The sequence below is a fragment of the Balaenoptera borealis genome (genome assembly GCF_965194805.1).
Source record: "Balaenoptera borealis genome assembly, chromosome: 11".
Taxonomy (NCBI): Eukaryota; Metazoa; Chordata; class Mammalia; order Artiodactyla; family Balaenopteridae; genus Balaenoptera; species Balaenoptera borealis.
The window spans coordinates 96,667,050-96,691,477 of record NC_138868.1 but is presented as its reverse complement, the minus strand read 5'-3'; the positions used below and the strand labels follow the sequence as shown (position 1 = coordinate 96,691,477).

Genomic DNA, 24,428 nt, shown 5'->3' with positions numbered 1-24,428 from the left:
AAGTGAGGACAAATAGTATGATATAATTTGTATATGTTAAAAATTAAGTAAACAAAAATCCAAAACCACGCCAAATAAGGACCAGCTTCCCCAAGTGTTTCCCAAAAACAGTCCTTCAGTGTGTCCCCTGCTGCCCTCACGCTGGGGAAGTGGACTGAAGACCAGCTCTCCCAGTTTTGTTCTGCACTTGGAGATTCTCACCCCTGAAATAGCCACCCCTGTTCTCTGGCTATTTCTTGTACTGAGGAGGGAAGAAAAGGGTGTGGCCGGGGCTCTCTTGAGAGCTCAGCTAGGGGCAAAGCTAGGGTTCTTTTTTCTCTGAGTTCTCAATTTCCAAAAAAGCCTCCCCTGCCAGCTGGTTTGCTTGCTTCACGTTTCTCATTCTCAGCCTACGATCAAACAGGCAATAGGGGAACGTTCTGGCTCCAGAGACTGCGTCAGCTGCAAAGGGGTGGAGTCCTGTGTCGCGCTGTTAGTGGAAAGAGCTCTTATTTTAAAGTGTGCGGTAAACCCCACCATCGGAGCTCGACAGATCCACGCTTATCTGCCCATCAGCACTGACGGCACCGATTGCATTCTTTCCCTGGTGAATCAGTTGCTACTTCGGGCAGCCATTGTTTTAGTGGATGGCCTGTGTCCTCCAGAAACTTGCCATTCACCTCCAGGCCTTGGAAACCTGAACTGGACTGGGGCCAGCGTTTCCTCTTGGCTCAGAGCTGTTGGTTTTACGTGAGTGGTCCGTGAAGAATGGCGATCCCCAGCCCCAGATAGTAAAGTGGCGGAGCGCCAGGTTCCACACACTTCTACTCGCTCTGGGATCGTAGAGGGAAATACAAATTTAGGAGGAAAGTAGAAAAATAAAACAAAATAAATTGTGCCGAACTTAGCAGTTTCATCAGTTTGGGGATATAGGTTGTGAGTGAGAATTGTAACCGAACTTCTCTGCCATCCTGTTTCCCATCAGCACGGAGGTTATGGAAGATCTGCAGAAGCTGCTGCCTGGCTTTCCTGGAGTCAACCCGCAGGCTCCATTCCTGCAGGTGGCCCCTAACATGAACTTCATGCACAACCTGTTGCCCATGCAAAATCTGCAGCCAGCTGGGCAGCTGGAGTACAAGGTACCCGGAAACGGGAGAGGGCTTGCCCCCAAGGATGCACATCAGAGCTCCCTTTGGGAGACTTGAAGGGACTGTCCCCAGGATTTAAGGGTGTCCTTATAGGGAAGGATGATTTCTCTTGCAAAGCAGCTCGGGTGAGAGGGAAGATTTCTCTACTCTGCGTCACCATCGTAGGATCCCTTAGTTTCAGTAGATTAGAGTGCCGCTGTTTTCTCTCCTCCTTTCCCCCCACCTCACCAATCTGTCCCTTCCCACTCTACTGACAGGAGCAGTCCCTGTTACAGCCGCCCACCCTGCAGCTGCTGAACGGAATGGGCCCCCTTGGCCGAAGGGCATCAGATGGAGGCGCCAACATCCAACTGCATGCCCAGCAGCTGCTAAAGCGCCCACGGGGACCCTCCCCTCTTGTCACCATGACACCAGTGAGTTGCAGCACGACGCCCAACTTGCTTTCTCAGAGGCCTTTGATAAAGAGGTTGTAGAACCCAGAGTCTCCAACCTAAATGTCTGAATTTCTCCTTTCCCTCAATGTATGATGCTCATTGTCATTCCCATTTTCTTCAGGCTGGTAGAATTTTCCAGAGTTAATTTTTGGTTAACTTCTTCACTTAACCAGATAGTTTCCACACTGCAGCCTGCTTCTGGAGGCCTCATCCTCAGGGGGCTACTTATAGATACTTGCATAAAGGGCGGCTGCAGCTTCAAGGGCTGGTGGGCGGGGAGCATTAGCCTCAGGCCTGGCCTTCCTGCAGATAACGTTTCCCTGCCAGAGGGCAGCGGAAGCTAACAGTTTTCTCTGTACTTAATTGCTTTTTAGACTGGTTTCCAAAATTACATTCTCACCAGCCCTTCCTCCTTTGATTAACAGTACCTCACACTTTTGGTACAACCTGAATCACTTGATTATTTGGCTTTCACAAGCTCAAACCTGACAGTTGGTATCTCTCAATCCCAATTTTTTTTTTATATGATGGTCACATTCAAAGATTCTTTTCTTCCGCTGGGTTCTGTTTATTTCTGATTATTTTTCTGTCATAGGTAAATTCATTCATTCATTCCTTCATTCATTTATTCATTAATTTAGTCTCATACTACCTTAAGATTGGGTGCTAATTATATCCATAGCCCTTACTGGGTGCTTTAGGGCAGTGCTTCTTAATGTATCTCTAGTTGAGGACCTTTTTTTCCCCTTCAGTCCATCCATCAGGGATAAATACCTTTGTAAAATAAAATGAAAGTGAATTATTAGAGAAGTAAAACTTTTTAAATATATGAACTGCTGCAAGGCTAAATTTTATTTGATTCAACAGAAAAAAATTACTCCGTTAAGTTGCTGTAAAGGTTTGTAAATCTTACTCTCTATTTCTTTACCTACCTTATTTTGGATTGGTAACGAAACAGTCTGTGGACTGGCATGGGTCCACGGGCCACACTTTCAGTAACACTGCTGTCGGGAAAGGGAAAGAATTTATATTCACGGTTCCTGGCCTCACTGAGCTTATAATATGGGACAATAAGATCCACATATGTGAAGTATTGGAATAACAGTAAAAGGCCCTATGTGATTAAGTACCAGAGTGAAGACCATGGACTTGTAGGTGGCAGAGGCACTCAGAGAAGGGCAAGTTCAATGTAGGTTATGAAGGATCAGGAACAGCTTTATGGGAGGTGCAGTGACTTACTCTGTCCACTGTAACTGTTTTTGCCAAGGTCACGAACAAGCTTTTGTTGGTAAATCCACTGGACATTTTTAATCTTTATCTCTTTGGACCTCCCAACTGTATTAGTCACTGCTGACCATTTTTCTCCTTGAAATATTGTCTTCTTTTACCCATTCTCCTTGCTTTTTGTTTTCCACCTGCCTCTCCTTTTCAGATTCCCTTTCTTCTTTTTCCTTGAAGTAGGTGAAACCCAGAGTTCTATCTGAGGCCCTGTTTCCATCTCATTTTCCATGCTCTCTCTGAGTGATCTTGTCCACTTCTCTAATTCAGTTACTGAGTGATTCTCCAGCCCAGAATGCTCTTCTGAGTTCTGTACTTCTGTATACATGACTACCGACTGCACGAATTTAGTTGGTTATTCAACAAGTACTTACCATTTTAATTCAACGTGTCCTCAAATGAACTTATCCTGACTGTGTGAAACCTGTTTCTCCCGCTGGGTAACAGTGAACGGCACCGTCACTCTCCTGGTTAGACAAGCTAGGAATGTGGGTATTATCTTTACTTCTTCCCTCTCCCTTATTCCCCATGTCAAATCAGTTACCCAGTGCCTGTGAAGTAAGTATCTTACTTCTGTCCATCTCCACTGCCCTTTCTCTATCTATCTCAAGCCACTGTCATCCTTTGCCTGGATTAGCACAGTGGCCTCCTAACCAGCTTCCTTGTTCCGGCTTGTCTTCTAATCCTCATCACCAGCCATTTTCATGCTGCAACTAAAGCAAGCCAGCTTTCTAAAATATAAATCTTGTAACATCATGTCCCTGCTTAAAATCTTTAGTGATTCACCACTGCCTTTTCTCAAAATAAACTTCTTAATGTGGTATTCAAGGCCATTTATAACTGGCCACAGTGTTCCTCTCCTGCCTTGTCTGTAGCCACTTCCTGCCTAACCCTGTTCACTCCAGCCTTGTAGAACTGTAGTAAGGGATCTGGAAACCCTAGGAGCATACAGACAATGGAACTATTCCAAAAGTTTGTTTTGTTTTATAATTATTGTCCATTAAAAAAAATGCTCTTTTGTAATAACTGAGGTATGATGTTTGCTCTGGTGCTTGAGGCATGGTGATTATGTGAGCCACAGGCTGTGAGTAGCTATCAAGGACATACAGCATTCCAGCCCACAAGCGGATGGGCAGAGTCACAGTGATGCATGCATTGTGGCGGTCCTCATCTCACTTACATGTTTTGGTGCGTAACAGCGATTTTAAAGCATTGAATTGTAATTACACAGTTTTATGTTATGTACTAAAGTGTGCTTTTAAAAAAACAGTATGCTTTTCTGGAGTAAAGGATATCTAAAGTCTGGAAATAACGTTAATATGAAACAACAGGTCAGTTCCTAGACATTCCAGGTAAACAAGCTTCTCCCACATTTTCAGGTCCTCAAACACCCGCAGGCCTTCTCTTTTCTCTTGGCCTAGAAACCTCAGACGCTTGCGACCCCTTCCCCTCTTTGCTGGGCTAACTCCTGCTCATCCTTCAGGTCTCAGGTTTGGGGCCACGTCCTCCAGAATGCCTTCCTCAATTCCCAAGCGCCCATGACTGGGTCCTGCTGTTTTGTACTTGTCTGTTTGCCTATCTCTATCCTCCACTAGACTGTAAAACAAGGGCAAGAACTTTATTAATTCACATTTTATCCTGAAACATAGTGGGCATTCAGCTATTTGTTGGATGAATAAATGAACGAAGGAAGATGAATCAGAGGAAGGAATTCAAATTAAAATCAACCGTGCGAGGTAAAAATGGAACAATGGAAAGGTATATGAAAGTTCTGTATAACCCAGGGATCCTAGAAAAGCTTTGCAGATAAAACAAAAGTGACAGAGGCCTGCCCCAAGCCCAGTGTCTAGAATAAGAGCTACTGCAGAAGAAGCGCCACCTTGAGCTTTTCCTTCCTGTCTCTCTTCAGGCAGTGCCAGCAGTTACCCCTGTGGACGAGGAGAGCTCGGATGGGGAGCCAGATCAGGAAGCTGTGCAGAGGTAATGTGGCATCTGGCAGTGCTTGCAGAACGTCCTTGGGCAGGCTCCCCCTGCAACCAACGAAAGGTCACCTCTGCCCAAGGAGGTGGTACAGTGCAGCTTCAACATTTGTGTGGTCTCTTTGCTCAAGCCAGATGGCATGTTCCTCCCCACATGGAAGTAACAGAAGACTACCCAGAAAATTTCATTTCTGTAAGCACCATTGGAAGTCCCCTAAGTGACAGCAATAACCATAAGAACTTTTTCTCTCCTCCCTCCTTCCTTCCTTGCCCCTTGCCTTCATATTGCAACTCTGATAGTATTCACAAGGCACAAAGCCTGCTTCTACCTGCCAAGAACTGTTACTGAAAAGGAATTGGAGATTTGGGATGACAGTGATCCTAGCTAGTCTGGCCATGGACCGCTGGCATGGACTCTTCCTTTCCAGGAGAATGAATACCTCTTGTACTGTTTGCTGTGTGTTTCCTCCATCCCCTTGTATCAACAAAGAGATATTGAAAAAAGAATATGGGATTCGGGCCAGGGACAGATGCAAATATCCATTGTTTGCAGAGATGCCTAATTCACAGAAAACGGCAGTGACCATCAGGCATGCTGTACTGTTCATTTGACCTCAGTTCCATTAGCCATGGTCCTCAGCTCCATGCATGCCCCCTTGTGAGAGTTGACTTTCTTATTTTCCGGGGAGGGGGGTTTGACCAGAATCCAGCATGTATTTTCCCAGAAATACAGGTGTTCTTCAAGATTATATGTTTTTTCCCTTGAGGGAAGTTGAAATAAAATGGTTTTCATGGGCTCTTGGGGAAACTTTGGGTGTTTTTATCAAATGGATATTAAACCACTAATGGCTTACCCTCTGGCAAGTTTGCATACCGCTAATTACTCTCTAGTCTGTTAACTGTTTTTAGCTGGAATGGGCAAAGTAGTTAAGAATGAAACAAGACCACTTTATGAGACCCGGACGGTTGCTGGCCAGTATTCTTTCCCTACCCCCAGTAGCTCTGTGTGAGAGCTGCTGTTCAAAAAGAGTCTGGTCCCATGTGGAAAGAGCAGTGAAGAACAGGGGTGTTGGCTGGTGGGCCAGCTCCTTCTACAGCATAGCCGATAGAGGAATCGTGTTGACTTTGTTTTTCTCTTGATGCTGTGGTTTCTATAGTTTGCCAATCACAGGGTGTGTAACGTTGTACATGGGTGCTGCTGGTGTCATGAAGAGAAATTAGGAAACTTACTGCCTTCCTACTTTAATTAGACAGCAGTATTTCATTTTATCTTCTTTGTCTTGCACTTTACTTCCTTCAGCTCCTTCTTTCTTCCTTAGACCAACATTTAAAGGGTAAAATGCCCATCAGTTTTGATGTAATGGAAGGAATAATGCTTCTTTTATTCATGCCCAGTAAGAGCGGCAGTGGTGGAGGGAGTCATCAGTCAGACCAAGGGGGACTGATACCTTATTAATGGTATTAGTGGTGGATCTGAAAGGTCTTCAGAAGAAAAGTCATCAGCTTGTCCACTCTTCAGCTTTTGAAACTTCTGTTTTCTTGCCTTGCCTTTTTTTCCCCTAAAAAACAATTCTAAACATTTCATGTGGTTTCATTTCTTCATCCCTTAGAAAATGTTGGTTCCCTGGGGACAACATCAGTTTTTCTTCTCTGATGATGGAGTTACAGTCATGTGGCATGAGGGAAGGGGAGGTGTTGGAACTCGCTTAGCCCCACATGGAAAGATCTGTTTTCTGTGACTTGCAGCGAGGTCAGTCTCCAGCCCTGGGGGCCAGTGGCGTCAAGAGACACATGCGAAGCCCTTCTGAATATCTCTCTTGGCTCATCTCTAGGAACAATCCTTAGGGCTCATTTCCTCCGACTTGTAGTTTGGAAATTTGGAGAGAAAAGAGGAATGAAACTAACAAGTAGAAAATAAATTCTTTTCCTGAATGGAATGAAGTAAGGGAAATTGATCCACTTCGTGAGCTACATCTGTTTTCTCTCTTCTCTTAATGGCTACTCTTAGGTCCAAAATTCAGCCACTTCAGTGGTAAGCCAACTTTTGTTGGCCTTTTGGAACATGTTTCACTTTCATCCAGTCAGGGATCTGTTGGCCATCGAGCCCTTTTTGAGCTCTGGCACTGTTTCATTCTGAGCGCTTTGGATTAACTTCTAATGCTTCTTGCTGAGGAATATTCCTGTCTGTCTTTTTTACTATGGAATGTGCTCCTGCTTGTTGCAGGTACTTGGCAAATAGGTCCAAAAGACATACACTGGCCATGACCAACCCTACAGCTGAGATCCCACCGGACCTACAGCGGCAGCTAGGACAGCAGCCTTTCCGTTCCCGGGTCTGGCCCCCTCACCTGGTACCTGATCAGCATCGGTGAGTAGCCACGTGAGCTGTGGGAGCTCCTTGAGGCTCATTGGACAGGCACCCTTCTGGCTAGTCTTACAGACATGGTGACTAGCATCGTGGCTTTAAATAGCATCCTGAGCTTACATCTTGTCAACTCCTTAACTAAGCAGTGCCCAGGGCAATATGAGATGCTTCTTTCCCATTACCTCGCAGGCACGTTGAGTGCCTGCAGGTGATCCTCGTGATTCTAGATGTTGACTTATAGATGAAACTGAACTTGAAACCTGAAAGTGGGTGAAGCTCTCAGAAGGCCAACTGGAAATATAGAAGGATTTGTAGCCACATCAGTAGGCTTGACCTTTAATAACCCATCGCCATCAGAAGAATGAGCATTTCTTATCACGTGACCGCTGAACAAGGAGCTTAGATATGGGGGAAGATACATTCCTTTGTGAGTGGTAGAGCAGAGATACGCCATCCTCTTGAGTGTTGTGCTTGAAAAGTCATCCTTGCAATATTCTGATGGCAAAATCTTTTAGTAGGTCTCTGATACATTTATAATTCATTGTCTTAAAGAAATAAAAACAAGTGTAACCTTTCTTGCCAAGAAAACTTCACAAAATTGAGTTCAAGTAAGCCTCGAAACAGAGGGGAATGACACTTTGCTGGCTTAAGAAGATGATTCTCTTCTGGGAGCACCTCGATGACTGAAAATCTTAACCTTTAGTCCATTCTGAAGCTGTCCCCAAGCTCAAAGGCCACACTTTCAAAGCCACCACCAGTCGCTAGAGCTTATTTTCTTTCAATCTTTTTGGGAGGACAGCGAAAAGCAGTCTTACTTGAGAAGGTTGGAAAGCAGATTCCAAGGAGATTAAGTTTATAAATGTGTTGTTATTCAATCTTGCAACAGGCTCACACTGGCAATCTTGACACAGTGCTTTTATTGTGTCTAGTTACCCACTGGGCATCAGAGGTAATCAGCAGAGACAGGTGACCTCTGAGCACACTGAGACATCATTAGTGCCACGTTGGAACTTAGAAAGGAGGAAGATAAGCTTTTATAAATGACCATGAATAATGTAGTGAAAATGGTTTATTAGTAGAAATGACATTTCTCAAATAAAACTCTGATGGCACAGAAAGACAGTATTTTTATAAGGAAAATCTCTCAGGGCCTAACACTGTTACGATACTACATCGAGAGTACTTTGAGTGATTATTAGCTGCATTTTCCACTCCAAACATTTTCTGTGATTTCTCAATAACTGAGCTCTACACTGTTACCTAATAGACGCTAATTTACTTTCTTTCCCCCTGTTTCTATCTTCCCCTCCTTTATAGCCCACACTTAATTTTTCATCCTATGTCAGGGTCTGTTGTTTAGTTTCAGGCCTTTGGGTTTAATCGTTGTTTAGTTCAGGTGCTCCTCAGGATGTGTTCTTATGGGGGAAGCATGAAGATCAGCACATCTCCATAGTCTGCCTTTATCAGACCTGATATCCTGTTTACACCTGTTACTAAAGAAAGACCACATTGGCCCACAGCTCCATTTGTGTGGTTTCCACCCTGCCTAGTCATTGTCAAGGCCTTGCCTGCTGGAAGTCTGTCTGCTGTCTGTTTTTGTGTGAACACTCCTGGTAGAGGGTTTCCTATGGTCAAGCCAGTTTGAACTGGAATGAATGCTTTATGAGTGACAGATTGTGTACGGTGGGGCATTTATGCAACCTCAGCGTGTCTCGATGGGGTTATAAAAACATGGCAACACAAGAGACTGAAGTAAGTCTTCAGGGGAAAAGAGAAACTTTCCCAGGCTATAAAACACTGAAAATGGGTAGCCTGAATAGATTACTGAATTCCTTTCATTTGCTGGAGGAAATGACTCAAGAATAGCACATATTATCTATTCTTCTGGGGTATCATAGATAAAGTCCAACATGGAGACAGAAGAGGGGTCTGACCGACCTTTTCAATGCGGGAAGTGTGTAATTTAAAATTTTAAAAAAATTTAAGTGTAATTAACAACAACAACAACAAAAAACAACTGACACAACTGATGGATTTTATCTAGGTGGGGTGCCAAGTCCCTGTTTGAAGAGTGTAGTGGGAATATCAGCCTAATATGAGGCTGTCCTGAGTTTGAACATGATTGCTAATAAAAATAAAACACAGTTGATACTATCAGTGCTTCCAAAATGAGCAGCTGCGTCAGAACTGTTCCACTGAATCTACTGTGCTGGGCTGCCGTGGGTGTCAGTCTGTTCACAACCTGATCTTCTGGAAAAGCCATGAAATACCTGGACCTGGGAGTATTGCTCTGATGGGAGAGAATGTGTTTTGTGCAGACAGACCATATTAACTCCTTGAAGAACATGACTTTCTGAATGAATCAGAAATGTGTCCATTATCAGAATATATTGCAAGTGTAAGAATCAAATTTTAGGAGAAAATAGTATTTGCTTGCTTTAACTCCAAACACCTGAAGCAGAGACAGAAATAAGAAGTATTGAGGAAATACTCCTGAGAGCGGCTCTCACGATCACTGTTTCTGGAGTGCGTCTGCCAAAATCATTTGTCTTTTGTGTTACTGAACCAGATGCATGTTCGTGTTCGTTTCATCAGCTCCCTACTGTTCGGCTTCAGGTAGAGTCTGAAACAGGAGCCATCGTTAGAGAAGAGAGGGTAAAGGGCTTTCACCTGCTGCCAGAACTCTCTTGACCCCTCTGCACAGTCACCAGACCCTCCTAGTCCCTCCCTGTCTGCTGCGTTTGAACTCGCTTGTTAACCCTCTTCCTTAGCCTTGGTTCTGCTTCAGTCCAGAATGAGTGACTGGCAAGGTGGTACATCATGTCACCCATAGCTCAGTGTGATGTCATCTCTGCCCTCGACATGAAATCCTGATCCTTTCCATCAGCTGCTGGAATGCTGCCTTGGCAGTCTTTTGTCTGCTTACCTCAACCCATAAACATCTCTTTCTGATTAGGTAATAAGTATAGGTGTTAGCTTCTAACTCTGATGCTGTCTTAGGCATTCCTTATCATTGATAGCTTGTTCTTTCTTTCTGTAAGTCACTGGCTGTGTTCTGATTGAGCAGTGGGTCATTTTGAAGGTAATCCACATGATTCCTCTTTCATTAGCAGGTTGGGAGGGTGCCACTGCCCTGAGAAGTTAACTTTCACAGCAGGTAACCTTATTTGCGTTGACCAGGTACGTGCAGGATCTTGAGGCCCACATTCCTTAAGAATGGGCTGTCTCCATCTGGGGATCACAAGTCCCCATTTTCCCCACTTTAACCTCCACCCTCCGTTTTCTAGCACAAAACCTGTGAATTCCAGGCCAGACCTTTGACCCCACAGTTGACTGTAGTTTCCCTCTGGTCCATCGTACGGAGAATGCTGCTCAGGGAAAACTTCGGGTCAAACGGGTAGGTTTGCTCTAGGTTTCTAAAGGCACTAGATAGAGACATGATTATAAAAGCAGGAGTTCCTATACAGCTGGGCCTGAGGGATACTGTGAAGCTCTTCTCTCTGACCCAGTGTATTTGTAAGAATTGGATGTATTTGATCCCAGGACCTTACCGGGCTTGGATATTAAGCCAACTCAAGGTAAGTGGAAATGGAAGACGGTCACTTGGAGGCCTCTTAAGGGAAGCAGGCTAGGGAAACGACCGGCCTCTGGAGATGACGTGGAAGTGGCGTAATGTGCAGGGCTGCACGTGCAGCCCGCCAGCTTTGTGTTCATCTGGAACAGTGTCCCTAGGTGATTTGGTCAAAACCCCTGAGTCCTAGCCCCTAACCTTCTCTTCCCATGTATTCAGCTCTACCTACAAGGACTCCAACACCCTGCACCTCCCTACGGAGCGTTTCTCCCCTGTGCGCCGGTTCTCTGATGGGGCTGCAAGCATCCAGGCCTTCAAAGCTCACCTGGAAAAAATGGGCAACAACAGCAGCATCAAACAGTTGCAGCAGGTAATGGAAGAGAGGGCAGGCCTCTCTGGCGAAGCATGGGTGACAGAGAGCAGTATTGCAGGAGGACCCGGGTGTTAAACTTCCTACCCCCTTCATGTCAGCAGCACTGAAGTTTTAGAGGTTCCAAAGCAAATAGCTTCCCGACACTCTCCTTACTTCTTGTTATGTCCAGCTTTCCCCAGGAAGGGACTACATTTTCCTCTTGTCTCTGTAGTTCATTAGAGAGCAATTTCTGGGCTTGTGTTTCGGTGGGGGGCCCCAGGGAATGTCCTTCGAAGCAACCCTGGCATTCCTCTCATGATTTATGGGCCCTGGGTCTTGCTGGAGCTTGCTCTGCATTCTTACCACCTGGCATACTCTCCGGTTGGTATGGAATGGCGCTCCCAGAGGAAGGAAGCGCACCCCCAGGCTTTAGAAAGGGCCGGCTTCCTTTCTGCCTTCTTGACGACCAAGCTTCGAGTGGCATGTGCTTTGTACACAGATTTCACGCTGGAACCTTTGCTTGTACGCAGGCCATCTTGGAGTTTTCCCTTTGTTCAGCCAGAATAGAGCGTGAATGTATTTCGTACACCAATGGCTACGTAAATGGGTTAGTTGCTCCTCCAGGACACTGTTCTCCTGTGTGGCTCCTTCCGCCCGTGAGACCTGGGGGCAGGTCTGCATCTGCTGACACGCCTGCGTGGCGCGGGCCCGGCTGCATCCCATCTGTATTCACTGCTTTCCCTTCAGGAGTGTGAGCAGCTGCAGAAGATGTACGGGGGGCAGATTGATGAAAGAGCCCTGGAGAAGACGCAGCAGCAGCACATGCTGTACCAGCAAGAGCAGCACCACCAGATTCTCCAGCAGCAGATTCAAGTAGGCCTTCCCTCTTTGCTTTCTCCAGCTTCTTTGCAGTTTGCTTCCAGGCTGATTGGCCTGTGAGTTTCGGAGGAGATCACGCAGGGCAAAGAGGAGCTGAGTTATATGCGTGGTTGCCATGGTTGAGTAAAGGTAATCAAACCTTTCGATGACCAACAGTAGCGTGAATCTCAGCCACAGAGAGCTTCTTCCCTTCCTGAGAACGGGTCTTGTTAATCTTCGAGCTCACGAGTGTTTTTTCTCCTTTCCTGAATTTGTTTTAGGATTCTATCTGTCCTCCTCAGCCTTCTCCACCCCTTCAGGCTGCGTGTGAGAATCAGCCCGCCCTCCTCACCCACCAGCTCCAGAGGTAATGAAGCATGTTGTTTCATGCCTAAGCTGTTGGCCTGACTCTCATGGGCGATGCTGACTGACTCTAACGTTCCTCTTGGAAGAACCCACTTGAAAAGCAGGGAGACCAGGGTCAATTTTAGCGGGCCCCTAAAATCCTGACCTCCTGTGCCGCTTCATTTTCTTAGCCCCGTGAACAAAGTAACCTGACGCCAGTAATAGAGGAGGCCAGACGGAGGCCCACAGTGACTGCTGCCTCCTTGGGAAATCTGGGGAAATAAGATGTGAATGGCTCTAAGTAGACTGTGGTGGGCGGTCTGTGCATGTCTGTCTAGCCTGGAGTCTTACCAAAACCAAAAAATGTAGTTTCCGCCTGTGTGTCGAATGGCTGAAACTAACTGCAAGGTCATACTGCCACCTCAGGAAGTGCGTTTGCTCATCTGGTTCTGTTTGTTTTTAAGGTTAAGGATTCAGCCTTCAAGCCCTCCTCCCAGCCACCCCAACAACCACCTCTTCAGACAACCCAGTAACAGCCCTCCCCCCATGAGCGGCACCATGATCCAGCCTCACGGTGAGTGGAGAGGTTTATGCCCAACCGTGGTGCGCCGCGGGGAGAAGTGAGGCCTAGCCTTGCGTGCCTCAAGCCATCGATTCGGGTGGCAGCGTGACGTAGTGTTCAAGGGAGTCTGCCTTGGTTTGACTTCTTCTACCAGCTCCTTAGCTGTGAGACCTCAGGCAAGTTACTTAACTTCTGGGCACCTCAGCTTGCTCAAAGGTGAAATAGGGATACTAATACTATTTACCTAATAAATATATATGTTAAATACTTGAAATAGTCTCTGGAACAAAATAGGTCTCAGTAAAGGTTGACTGTTAATAATATTTTTCATAAAACCCCCTCCAACTCTACCAAATGAAAGGCGACTACCAGAACCTTCTCTCCTGTCATGCCTGGGTTTGGTGATCCACTGGGCACGTGGCTTCTCGCTTGTGGGTGTTTAGGTGAAGGTGAAGTTGAGTGTGCCCTAGTCTGTGTGGGCCTTCAGAGACCAGCACTCTGAGCGTTCAGTATTCCAAAAACTGAGGGTCTCTTAAGTAACGCCACCCAATCTAGATCCCCTGGAGAGTTTGAATTGCTCTCTAGGCCCTCCCTTCCTACCCAAAGTGGGGTCCCCGACGAACAACATCGGCGGGAAGAGTCGAATCTCAGATCTCATCGCAGACCCGCTGAATCAGAACCTACATCTTAGCAAGATCCCCGGGCCGTTTGTATGTGCATTAGAGTTTGAGAAGCACTGCCCTGGGTCAGAGCTACTCAAAGAACAATCTACAGACCAGCTTTCGGGCAACTTAGTGGAATGACAAATTCCTGGAATGACAAATTACTGAATCAGCATTCCATGGGTCGGGCCCAGGACAGCCTGTGTTTTCTCGAGTCCTCTAGAGGAGCCTTCGGCACCCTGGAGTTGGAGAAGCACTGCTCTGGGTGGTATGCAGGTTAAGCGTCCTCACTGGCTCCCATGACTTCCGGCCAGCTGGTGACCCGGGCATTTGGTCACTCTGAGGTTCCTTTCTCTCCAGGTGCTGCATCTCCCTCGCAGTTTCAAGGCTTCCCCTCCCGCAGTGCAGTCTTCCAGCAGCAGCCTGAGAACTGTTCCCCTCCTCCCAATGTGGCACTAACCTGCCTGGGCATACAGCAGCCTCCCCAGTCACAGCAGGTGACCATCCAAGTCCAGGAGCCTGTTGCCATGCTCAGCAGCATGTCCGGGACAGCTGCAGGCCCTGCTGCCCGGGGCGTCTCCATCAGCCCCAGCGCCAGTCAGGTTCAGATGCAGCACCGGACCAACCTGATGGCCGCCTTCAGCTATGGGCACCGGCCCTTGTCCAAGCAGCTGAGCGCCGACAGTGCGGAGGCCCACAGGTAGGCCGGCCCAGCGTCACCCAGCCGTCTCTCCAGGTGGCCTAGGTGGGAGGAAGCCCCTTAGCAGGGCGAGAGGGGAGGAGGAAAGGAGAAGGGTTCTGGCTGGGCTGTGCTCATTTCAGCCTTATTAAAATTGGGGTGGTAGGTTTGGGACGGACTTGAAATCTATATATTGACCCAGGATCAAAATGCTAATGAGACAGAGGAAGAAAAGGACAAAGCTACCTTACTATATGTCTGCAAAGAAGAAAGCGGCCAATTAGAGGAGTTGGTAAAAATGCCATTGCCCCTTGTCTGTTCTTTTAGGATTGTTTCTTTCTCTGTCACCCATATTCTAAGAGATGGGTACATCTTAATAGTTCAAGTGATGTTGCTACCTACAGCCAGAGGGGACGGGTGGGGATGACGCATGCATCCCCATCTTCCCCGCCCCGTCCACCGCGGTCCTCTGTGCCAGCGGGGGCTCCCCACTGAGGAAGCGTGGTAGCTGTTCCCCTGGGCAGTCTAGCACGCTTGTCACACGGATGCCTGGTACTCCCTCCCTTTTGTGTCTGCAGCGTGAACGTGACTCGGTTCTCCCCTGCTAACTACGACCAGGCGCATTTACACCCCCATCTGTTGTCGGACCAGTCCCGGGGTTCCCCCAGCAGCTACAGCCCTTCAGCAGGAGTGGGGTTACCTCCCACCCAAGCCCTGAAAGTCCCTCCACTTGACCAGTTCCCCACCTTCCCTCCCAGCGCTCATCAGCAGCCACCGCACTATACCGCGTCGGCGCTGCAGCAGGCCCTGCTGTCCCCGACGCCGCCGGACTACGCACGACACCAGCAGGTCCCCCACATCCTCCAAGGACTGCTCTCCCCCCGGCACTCGCTCACCGGCCACTCGGACATCCGGCTGCCCCCGGCAGAGTTTGCGCAGCTCATCAAGAGGCAGCAGCGGCAGCAGCAGCAGCAGCAAGAGTACCAAGAACTGTTCAGGCATATGAACCAGGGGGACGCAGGCAGTCTGGCTCCCGGCCTCGGGGGACAGAGCATGACAGAGCGCCAGGCTTTACCGTATCAAAACGCTGACTCTTACCACCACCACCACACCAGCCCCCAGCATCTTCTGCAAATCAGGGCGCAAGAATGTATCTCGCAGGTTTCCTCCCCCACCCCGACCCACGGTTACGCTCACCAGCCGGCGCTCGTGCACTCGGAGAGCATGGAGGAGGAGTGCTCGTGTGAGGGGGCCAAGGATGGCTTTCCGGACAGGAAGAACGTGAACACGTTGACCAAAGGTTGCCACGACGGCCCCCTGCTCATGAGTACTGGCGGACCCGGGGACCCTGAGTCTTTACTAGGAACCGTGAGTCATGTGCAGGAGTTGGGGATACATCCGTACCGACAGCCAGCTGCTGCGTTCAATAGAAATAAGGTGTCCAGCCGAGGTAAGAGCCCTGCAAAGTCCAGTCCCGGGCCAGTCTGCCCTCATTCAGTTAACTCAGCAGTATTACCTTTTTTCAGCTAGTACTCTGGGTTCCTAAGAAAAAAAGAATTCCTGAGAAGACCTTCAGCACCTTTTAGGGGAGAAGCACGTAGGAAGTGGGTATTTGGTGGGGAAGGGGATCTGTTTTCAAACTTAAAAGAGAGTGATAGACAACTGACATATAGATAGTGCAGTCAGTAAGGTATATTACCTGTTTCCCATATTCATACCGTGGTTCCTTAGAATCCAGAGTTTCTCGGCTGTCATCAAAATAGCTAGCTTTAACCTCTGCGGTAGAATAAAAGTCAGTCGGTGCTAAGGAGATAGGATTTAGTGTAAATAGTGTTGAACTAAGAGTCAGGGCCCCTCAGTCCTGGACACGCCTGTGTTACGAATGCAGTGACCTTGTCACTTAAATCTCAGGTTCTTATTTCCTCATCTGTGAAAAAGGGCAGGAGGAATAACGGTCCTTTGCAGAGTATTTGTGAAGATTAAAGCATACACGTATGTTTTATGTTTATACATAATGTTTGTGTGTGTGACACAGAGAGAGGGAGAGAGAGGCACACTTGATCATCTGAATGTATGATGTAAATAATTTGAGGTATTATTATTACTCTGATCACTTTGTTAATAAGCTAAACACAGAATATTACAGCATCATAAGGGACCCCATGCCATTTCATTTAGTATCACTGTATAATTAGTGAGTACATTCATTTTCATTTGGGAGGAGATTGGGATTACTGTCAGTAACTTATACTCAGAAGACATTGTTCCACTCGTGTCATGGCATTCACCCTACTCGAAATCTGGACTGACATCCCTCCCATCATGGTAGATCTTGAAAAGGAGATCTATGAAGTATACAATGAAATATACAACCCCGAAGCTGGGCATTGAAAATGAAATATACAGCCCCGAAGCTGGGCACTTCTCCCATCCTCCCCTTCTTGAAGCTGCCTGCCTCTCCTGCCCTGTCCTTTTAAAGTCAGCACACAAAACTCAACTCCTGGGGGAACTGGGTCTGCTGGCACAGAGCAGGATGGAAGACCCGGCTCTAAATCAGTTTATGTGCAGAGGACCTGGTGCATTCGGGTTGTGCTCATTAAGCACTGATAGGGATGTGGTTCCCTAAAACTCCAGTTAAATCCTGGGCTTTTGAGCAGGTGGGTGCCGTCCAGTTTGAGGTCTGCACCAGTCAGATGTATCGTGTCCGCCTGCCGCTGCTGCGTTTTTAGGCAGACGTAGGACGGTGGGGGGTTTCGGAGCCAGGCCGTATGTGGATTGGCTGACAGACTTGGGGATGTTTAGGCTTGGGGGAAAAAAACTCAGGAGAGCTATCATACCTGTCAGATGGAAAAGGTATGGGCTCATATTATGGGGCAGAATCAAGATCGGGATAGAAGTTGCAGCAGATTTCAGTCCCCTGGGGAAGACCTTCCTGAGAACTTTCCAGAATAGGCTGCTCAGCAGCCTGGGAGCTTCCTGTGGCTGGGAGTGTTCTAGCAGAGGCAGCTTGACGGCATCAGGGATGCTGTGGGAAAGCTTCCTGTGCGAATGACAGCTTTCACCAGAAAAGGAGAAAAGCTGACACTTCGTAGTGCTTTCCACGTGCCAGACGCCAGATGCTGTTCACGTATGAACTTGTCTAATCCTGACAAATCTTACTGTCTCCATTTTACCAGTGAGGCACCTGAGGCCCAGGTTAAGTGATTTGCCCCCAGGGCCCACCGCTCAGGAGAGCTACTCACTTCACGCCAGCAGATACTCGCTGAGCACACGCTGGGTGTGCAAGGCTCGGGGCACGAGCGAGCGAGCACACAGTGCACACTCCCCGCCCGCACCCTGGATTACCATGTGTGAAAGTAACCTTTTGAAATATTTTTCTTCAAAAATACCCTCTCTGAATTCCCTTCACTTTTCCCTCCTGTGTGACTCCTATGTACAGGAAGACCAGGGGGCTTGAATTCACCTGTGTCCCCTGATTGTCAGAGGAACCCCCTTTCGGCGGGCTTGCAGGTCTATCTGGTGCCTGCAGGAAGGCAGGACGTGGCTGGTCCAAGTGCTGTGGGAGACCAGGGGAGGGACAGGCCAGTTCTCAGTCGGAGCAGGGGCAGGTTTCCCGCAGCAGGTGACATTTGAGTTGGGTCTTGGTGGATGGAAAGGATTTTGCCGTTTGGATTTAGGGGAGAAGCATGAGGAAAGACCAGCGGGTGGGAGTGTCTCAGGGACGTTTTTGGGGGGAAGCAAGCTGCCTTGGTCGGTGTGAAGTCTAGTCTATGTGAAGGAGTTAATAGAAGCTAAGGGCCAAGGTTTCCTGAAATCCAGAGGATGATCTGCCTCCAGCGGCTCCCCGCGGCTTTAAATCACTTCACTCCACTTCAGACCTAAACTTCAGTCAGGATTCTCCTGACGAGTCCCTCCCACCTCTTCCCCAAGCTGAGTGACTACGATTACTTCTCCCTCTTCCTTCCCCCTGCTTTCTTCCATCCGCCGCCATCGCCGCCATCATTCTCCGCAAGCATCCTTTCTGGTTTCTGGAAGAGTCAAGCCATAAGTACACCCCTAAAGGTTTCAGCTCAAAACTACCCTGTCCTTGTTGCCTCATGATCAGTTTTGCTTCCCCCCAAAGCCCTCTTTATTCTTAAATCTTCTTTTCCTGACCTTGGATGCGAGCTTTTCTAGAAGCCCTAGTCTGAGCGCCTGCCCTGCTTGCCAGTGTACGGTAGAGATGATCCTTCCCGTCTCTGCCCAGTTTACTCTCAGCTCACTCTTCAACTTAGCTACGGCGTATGCCTTTTCTTCAATACTATTCACCTTGCCTCTTTCTAACCTCTTTCGACTTCTATTTTGAGACTTTTGGAACCATATGTACAATTATCTTTAACAAATAAAGCCCCAAGTTTATTACCCTGTGAGTTTAGAATCCAGTATAGTAAAATACTGCAATAGAGAAGAAGTAGCCCAGGGAAGCCCAAAGCCACTCCAGAGTTAAGAGTTACAATCCCTCTGGGGATGTACCTATGTGTGTTTAAAACTTCTTCTTATCCTGAAGTGTCCCCATTGTCCTTACCTTAAACCTGTGACCACCCCGGCACCTAACCGCACCTCCCTGTCTTCATCTGCGTCGTGAGGGATGTTAGCTAGATGCCCCCTCCGAGAAGGTGTTTGCAGTTGGTCTGCTCTGGGCTTGGTGCCCTCCAGCCAGTTACTCATTTATTGTTCACAACCACCTTGGGCGTATGTCTTACGATCCCTTTTACAGGAGAAACTAGGCTCCACAATCTCTTCCTGCTTTAACCTGACGTGATTCTACTCTTTTAAAAACATGAGAGCTCAGAGTTTTACAACCGCCAAAGAATCATCCGATAATTTGCCCTTCCTTCTGCCAAGAAAGGGTTGTGATGTGCTCCGCCCACCACCCTGCAGGCACGTGGGTGCAGCTCGTCCTTGTTTATGTCTTTGTGGGGGGACGCCTGCTGCTTGCTCGTAGTTACACACGGGCCCCCAAACACTTCATGTGTTACTTCTGTGATAGAGCGAATTCAGCGAAATTTATTGAATGACTAGATCACACAAGACTGTATTCTAGGTCCAGTGGGGAATGCAGGGATGAAAAGGTGGAGAACCTGCCCTCAGGGAGCTTGTACTGGGGGCTGGGGGTCGGGAGAGACAAGCTCATAAAGAGACTTAAATGAAGCGCTACGTAATGAGTTCTGTAAGAGGTATAATTATAACGAGCAGAGCTACTGGCATCTTTCTAAAATTTCTTAAGGGTAGATTATCAGGGATTGCTGGTGTTAGTCAAGGAAAATTACATGCTATCGTTATCAGCGGCCATGCTTACCTATTTCTTTTACAGCCGTGTGCCACCAATCAGTGCGGGGCCAGGCGCAGCCAGAGTGCTGAGCAGGCAACGTGCCAAAGGTCTGTTTGTAATGTGTGGAAGTTTCAGGGCTAGACATGCCCCACGCTGCCTGTAATCTCCCGTCTGCCACGCCAGAAGTAGAAGTAAGGTTTATCTTCCCTCTGTAGTATTACATACACTTGATTTTTTTTTTTTTTTTTTTACTTTGCAAATAAATATGATAGCATAACCCGTTTACACAGTGAGATTACCAGCTTGAACTCACAGAGAAAACCACATCCTCTACTCGGAACCCACTCAGCTTCAGCAGCATTGGTGGACTTCAGGCCTCACAGAGGAGTCAAACGATGACAGACCGGGAGGGTTTACCCCTCGGAACCTTTAGGAGGGATATGCACAACATGTCATTTCTCTCATTTTCTCTTAAAACCCAGTAAATGAGTAAGGATGAGTCAACATTGACAGATTCAATAGAGAGTTGTGCAAGCTGCCCCGAGGTTCCCTGGGTAGGTGGGTGCTGTGCTTTGTGTCCGTTTGTGTATTTTTTCCCCTTGCGTGATCAGATGGTCATCCTTCCCCCTGTACTGTCTCAGCTTTACTTGGGAAAATACCCAAGAATTCTGCTCCCAGCAATCCTCTTTCCGCATTATTTATATATCCTGTGGTGAGCTTGATAGTTCCTCCAGCTGCTGAATTGGCATAAAGAATGCCAAAGATTTGAGCCTGAATTTCCCGTTCCTTGGCCAGTGGGTTGGTCTGTTTACACACATGCCCCCATTCCCCCCCCCCACCCCACCCAGCTGCCAAACTGGTCAAGGGTCTCACCTATAGAGTGTCACAGGGGACTTCTAAACACAGGACTCAACATTCTTACTAAAAATAATACTTTTCTTGTGTAGTCCTTTACAGTTTATTAAAGACCCTTACACATGTGTTAGCTGTTGAGCCCCCAAACAGCCCTCATTTTTCAGATAGGGAAACTGAGGTTAGGAGAGATTAAATGACTTATTCAAGTTCATACACTGTTTGTGATGGAGTTGGAACCTGACTTCAAGTTTCCTGAATTCCTAGTCATATTCTTTTATGCCTCCTTGCCTCCCATTCTACCCCTTCCAAGTATATCTGCCAAGCAAAAGATGCCAGCCCTTCCAGATCTTCAACCTGTGAGTTATATTGAAATTTGAACAGACAGAGCCCTGGTTTGTTACCCAACTCCTATTAATAGGCTTTTTTTTTTTTGGCTGTGTTGTGTCTTTGTTGCTGCACGCAGGCTTTCTCTAGTTGTGGCCAGCGGGGGCTACTCTTCGTTGCGGTGCGCGGGCTTCTCATTGTGGTGGCTTCTCTTGTTGCAGAGCGCGGGCTGTAGGCGCGCAGGCTCAGTAGTTGTGGCTCGCGGGCTGTAGAGCACAGGCTCAGTAGCTGTGGCACACAGGCTAAGTTGTTTCGCGGCATGTGGGATCTTCCCGGACTAGGGCTCAAACCGGTGTCCCTTGCATTGGCAGGTGGATTCTTAACCACTGTGCCACCAGGGAAGTCCTTAATAGGCTTCTTTTTCGTCTAGTTTTTTTGTTTGTTTGATTTTGGTTTTGTTTTGTTTTGTTTTGTTTTTTCGGCTGTGCCTCGAGGCTTGTAGGATCTTTGTTCCCCTACCAGGGATTGAACCTGGGCCCTAGCAGTGAGAGCGCCGAGTCTTAACCACTGGACCGCCAGGGAACTCCCTTTCGTCTAGTTTTTAACTTCCATTTGTCGCTTCTAAACCAGAGGCTTCTTTCCTGGAAATTAAAGTTTCAGTGACTCACTTATTCACTTACCTATGGGTAAACTGCCCCCATAATTCTGGAAGTAGGATTCTGTGATAAAATCATTTTCTTGTTTGTTTTTGTCAACTGGTTCATTGTGCCCCAACCACTCAGAAGTAACATCTCTGAAATGAGTATGAGTCTTTACTGAGCTCATAACAGAGTACCAAGCTCAAGTAAGCCCTTCACCCACCTGTGGCGTAAGTCCTATTTTACAGATGAAGAGACGGAGGCCCAGGGAAGTCAGGTAACTTGCCCAGGATCCCCCACCTCAGGAATCCTGGTGAAGCCAGGATCCAAGCCCGGGTCTTCCTGACCCCAGAGCTAGTGCTTCTGAGCTCTAGGCCGGGGAGTCAGAAAGACTCGTCATGTGATTTGTCAAGCAATAGCTCGCTCTGTCTTGGTGGCACTTTCAGGTGTGTTGGCACCAGACCCAAAGGCTGTGAAGAGAGCAGACTAGGAGGACAGAATCCATGGGACCTTCCCAAAGGCAGGGCCAAAAGGAGGGTGGGTGTTTGGGTTTGGAGAAACCCCATTCTCAGGAATAAAAATAGATTTAAAAAAGAGAGGTGGGTTGGGGGAGGGAGATTCAGCGTACATATCAGATAAACACATTGAGGCCTCTGGAAGAGGTGGGAAGGAACCAAATGTCAAGAACCAGGGCTTAGGGCTTCCCTGGTGGCGCAGTGGTTGAGAGTCTGCCTGCCAGTGCAGGGGACGCGGGTTCGAGCCCTGGTCTGGGAGGATCCCACATGCCGCGGAGCGACTGGGCCCGTGAGCCACAATTGCTGAGCCTGCGCGTCTGGAGCCTGTGCTCCGCAACAAGAGAGGCCCGCGCACCGCGATGAAGAGTGGCCCCCGCTTGCTGCAACTGGAGAGAGCCCTCGCACAGAAACGAAGACCCAACACAGCCATAAATAAAAATAATAAATACATAAATTTAAAAAAAAGAACCAGGGCTTATACATGCCGTTAGCCTTGCCATTTCCTCACGTTTGATAATCATCCTTTAAAAATCTTTAAACAGGAGAGCTCTCGTGTTTGTCTTTGGGAGAGCAAGGAGGTGCAGCTCATGAGATTTGCATCCAGCTCTATAGTCCAGAAAAAAGGAGCCCCAAGGAATTGAGTGGATGGGGTTAGCTATCAAAGAAGAAAGTATAGGCATTAGAAAACACTTCGGAAAAGTAAGAAGCAGCTATTCGTGTTCCTTCCTGTCAAAGCAGACTCAAGAGCCAGTCCCTCGCTCCACAGAGGCAGCCTTGCACCACTTCCTGCCGGTGGCTTTTGTTTGGCCCTGCGGCCAGCACGTGAGCTATGTCCACTGAGAGGAATCGGGCTGGGTGGGTAGGATGGGTGACCTAATCCCACAGAGCAAGTCCTGGCATAGGCTTTCTTTTATCTTCCTCTCGCTGCTGGCTTTCAGCTTTCAGTAGCAAAAGAGGTGGCTCCTGGCTCTTCCTTTGACCTCTTTGCTCAAAGAACTTTCAAAAAATTTCTCACTTGACTTCATTTTTGGTAGTTTGGAAGCTCCCATCCTTTCACTTTTCTCCAGAGTGTTTTGCATTACCAGCAACGTGCATGTCACTTTGTTCCCCTTCCTTCCCGTCCTGTCTCAGCCCCTGAACCCAGGCCTCACCTTGATGGTTATGGAGATCATTTGAATATAGATACCTGAAACCCCTTAACCATCACTCAAGCAGCACATTTTACTTTCGTTATTCAAATAGATACTGGGATGGTACAGTTAGCATTAGGACTGTATTTCCTATTAAAATTTGTTTAAAAGCCTGGTCTCGCTAAGGTACAGTTCATCAGGAGATAAGCCCAATAGTTGCCAGGGAGCTTTAACCCAGAAAAACCAACCAAGCAAAGAAAACGTATGTTGAAGTTCTAGGCTCTTAAGGACTGGAGCCAGAAGTGCCACCAGGAGGATCCTGTCAATTTAGGTGTGGCCCTGGTATTCTTCTTGACCATCCTTGGTCAAGAAGAAGAAATACTCAGTCTTCATGAATTCCTCTTTCTCTCCAAAATCCAGTCCACAGGGCTGTATGACTCTGACAGGTGGCTAACCCACATTAAGAGAGTGTTTATTAATATCAGTTAAAGAGATTATTATTAAACACTGGGAATAGGACAATGTTCTGGAATAGTGAAGGCTCACAAACATGCATAAAATACAATTCTTGTCCTCAGAGAATTTGCAGTTTAATATGAATAATATTAAGACAAGTATGCAACTGAAGATCGTGCCAGGAATAACATTAGAGTAATCAGAGTCCAATAAAGTCTTCTGCCATTTAAAGAAAGGAAAGATCTCTTTCTGTTTGAAAGGGAGAATTTCATAAAAATTATAATATTTGAGCTGGACCTAGAAGGATGAGTTGATTCGGATTGGCAGGAATGGAAGTAAAAGAGTCAAGCATTTCCAGAGAGAGAGAACAGTGAGAGAAAATGCACTGAACTGTCCGTGGTCCCATTTGACCAGAGCTTAGAATGTAGAGGAGAGTCGTGTGGCATACTCATTGGAAGAGAGGCTGGGACGGTGTTGTGAAAATGAGGGGTTTGGGCTCCCCTGTAGAAAGGTTAGTCTTTGTAGGGCAGTGCTAGAGGGATGGTTAGGAGGCTATTATAGTGATCCAGGCAAGAGGTAACAGGAGGTAACACTAGTGTAACAAGAGGTAACACTACCTCAGTGGAAGCAGTGAGATTAGTAAGAAAGAGACTGAAGTGACCAACATTGGAGGGGCACATTCTTCTGACTTAAGGTGATGTGGAACCGAGAGTAAGGAATCCATATGAACTCCACAAGCTCTTCATACCCAGAAGATAGGAAAGTAGGCACCAAAACCAGGATGTCTGAAAGAGATTGTGGGGGAAGCTGATGAGTTTAGAATTGGGCATGTTGAGTGTTAGCCATCCAGGGAAAGATACCTAGTAAATAGTTAGAATTTTGGATCTGGAGCTTAAAAGAGCATTTCAGTAATTCTCTATATAGAAGCAGTGTAGTTGAAGTCGTGAAAATAAATGATACTGTCAAAGTAAGTGTGGGGAGAGAGAG

General features: G+C 47.4%; 1 protein-coding gene across 7 annotated transcripts in view; it reads left to right on the top strand.

The window, feature by feature from the left end:
* The window catches only part of SIK3 (SIK family kinase 3), a 247,155-nt gene that overhangs the window by 216,682 nt on the left and 6,045 nt on the right, over nucleotides 1-24,428 (top strand). Inside the window, exons 12-22 of one of the 7 annotated variants that reach the window (XM_082339742.1) lie at nucleotides 965-1,118; nucleotides 1,385-1,540; nucleotides 4,749-4,819; nucleotides 7,043-7,186; nucleotides 10,974-11,124; nucleotides 11,854-11,979; nucleotides 12,246-12,331; nucleotides 12,774-12,883; nucleotides 13,894-14,233; nucleotides 14,791-15,662; nucleotides 17,389-17,568. In XM_082339742.1, the coding sequence (XP_082195868.1) occupies nucleotides 965-1,118; nucleotides 1,385-1,540; nucleotides 4,749-4,819; nucleotides 7,043-7,186; nucleotides 10,974-11,124; nucleotides 11,854-11,979; nucleotides 12,246-12,331; nucleotides 12,774-12,883; nucleotides 13,894-14,233; nucleotides 14,791-15,662; nucleotides 17,389-17,568 (2,390 nt within the window). The remainder of the gene's footprint in view (nucleotides 1-964; nucleotides 1,119-1,384; nucleotides 1,541-4,748; nucleotides 4,820-7,042; nucleotides 7,187-10,973; nucleotides 11,125-11,853; nucleotides 11,980-12,245; nucleotides 12,332-12,773; nucleotides 12,884-13,893; nucleotides 14,234-14,790; nucleotides 15,663-17,388; nucleotides 17,569-24,428) is intronic. The other 6 variants (XM_082339745.1, XM_082339743.1, XM_082339747.1 and 3 more) reach the window with 6 other exon arrangements.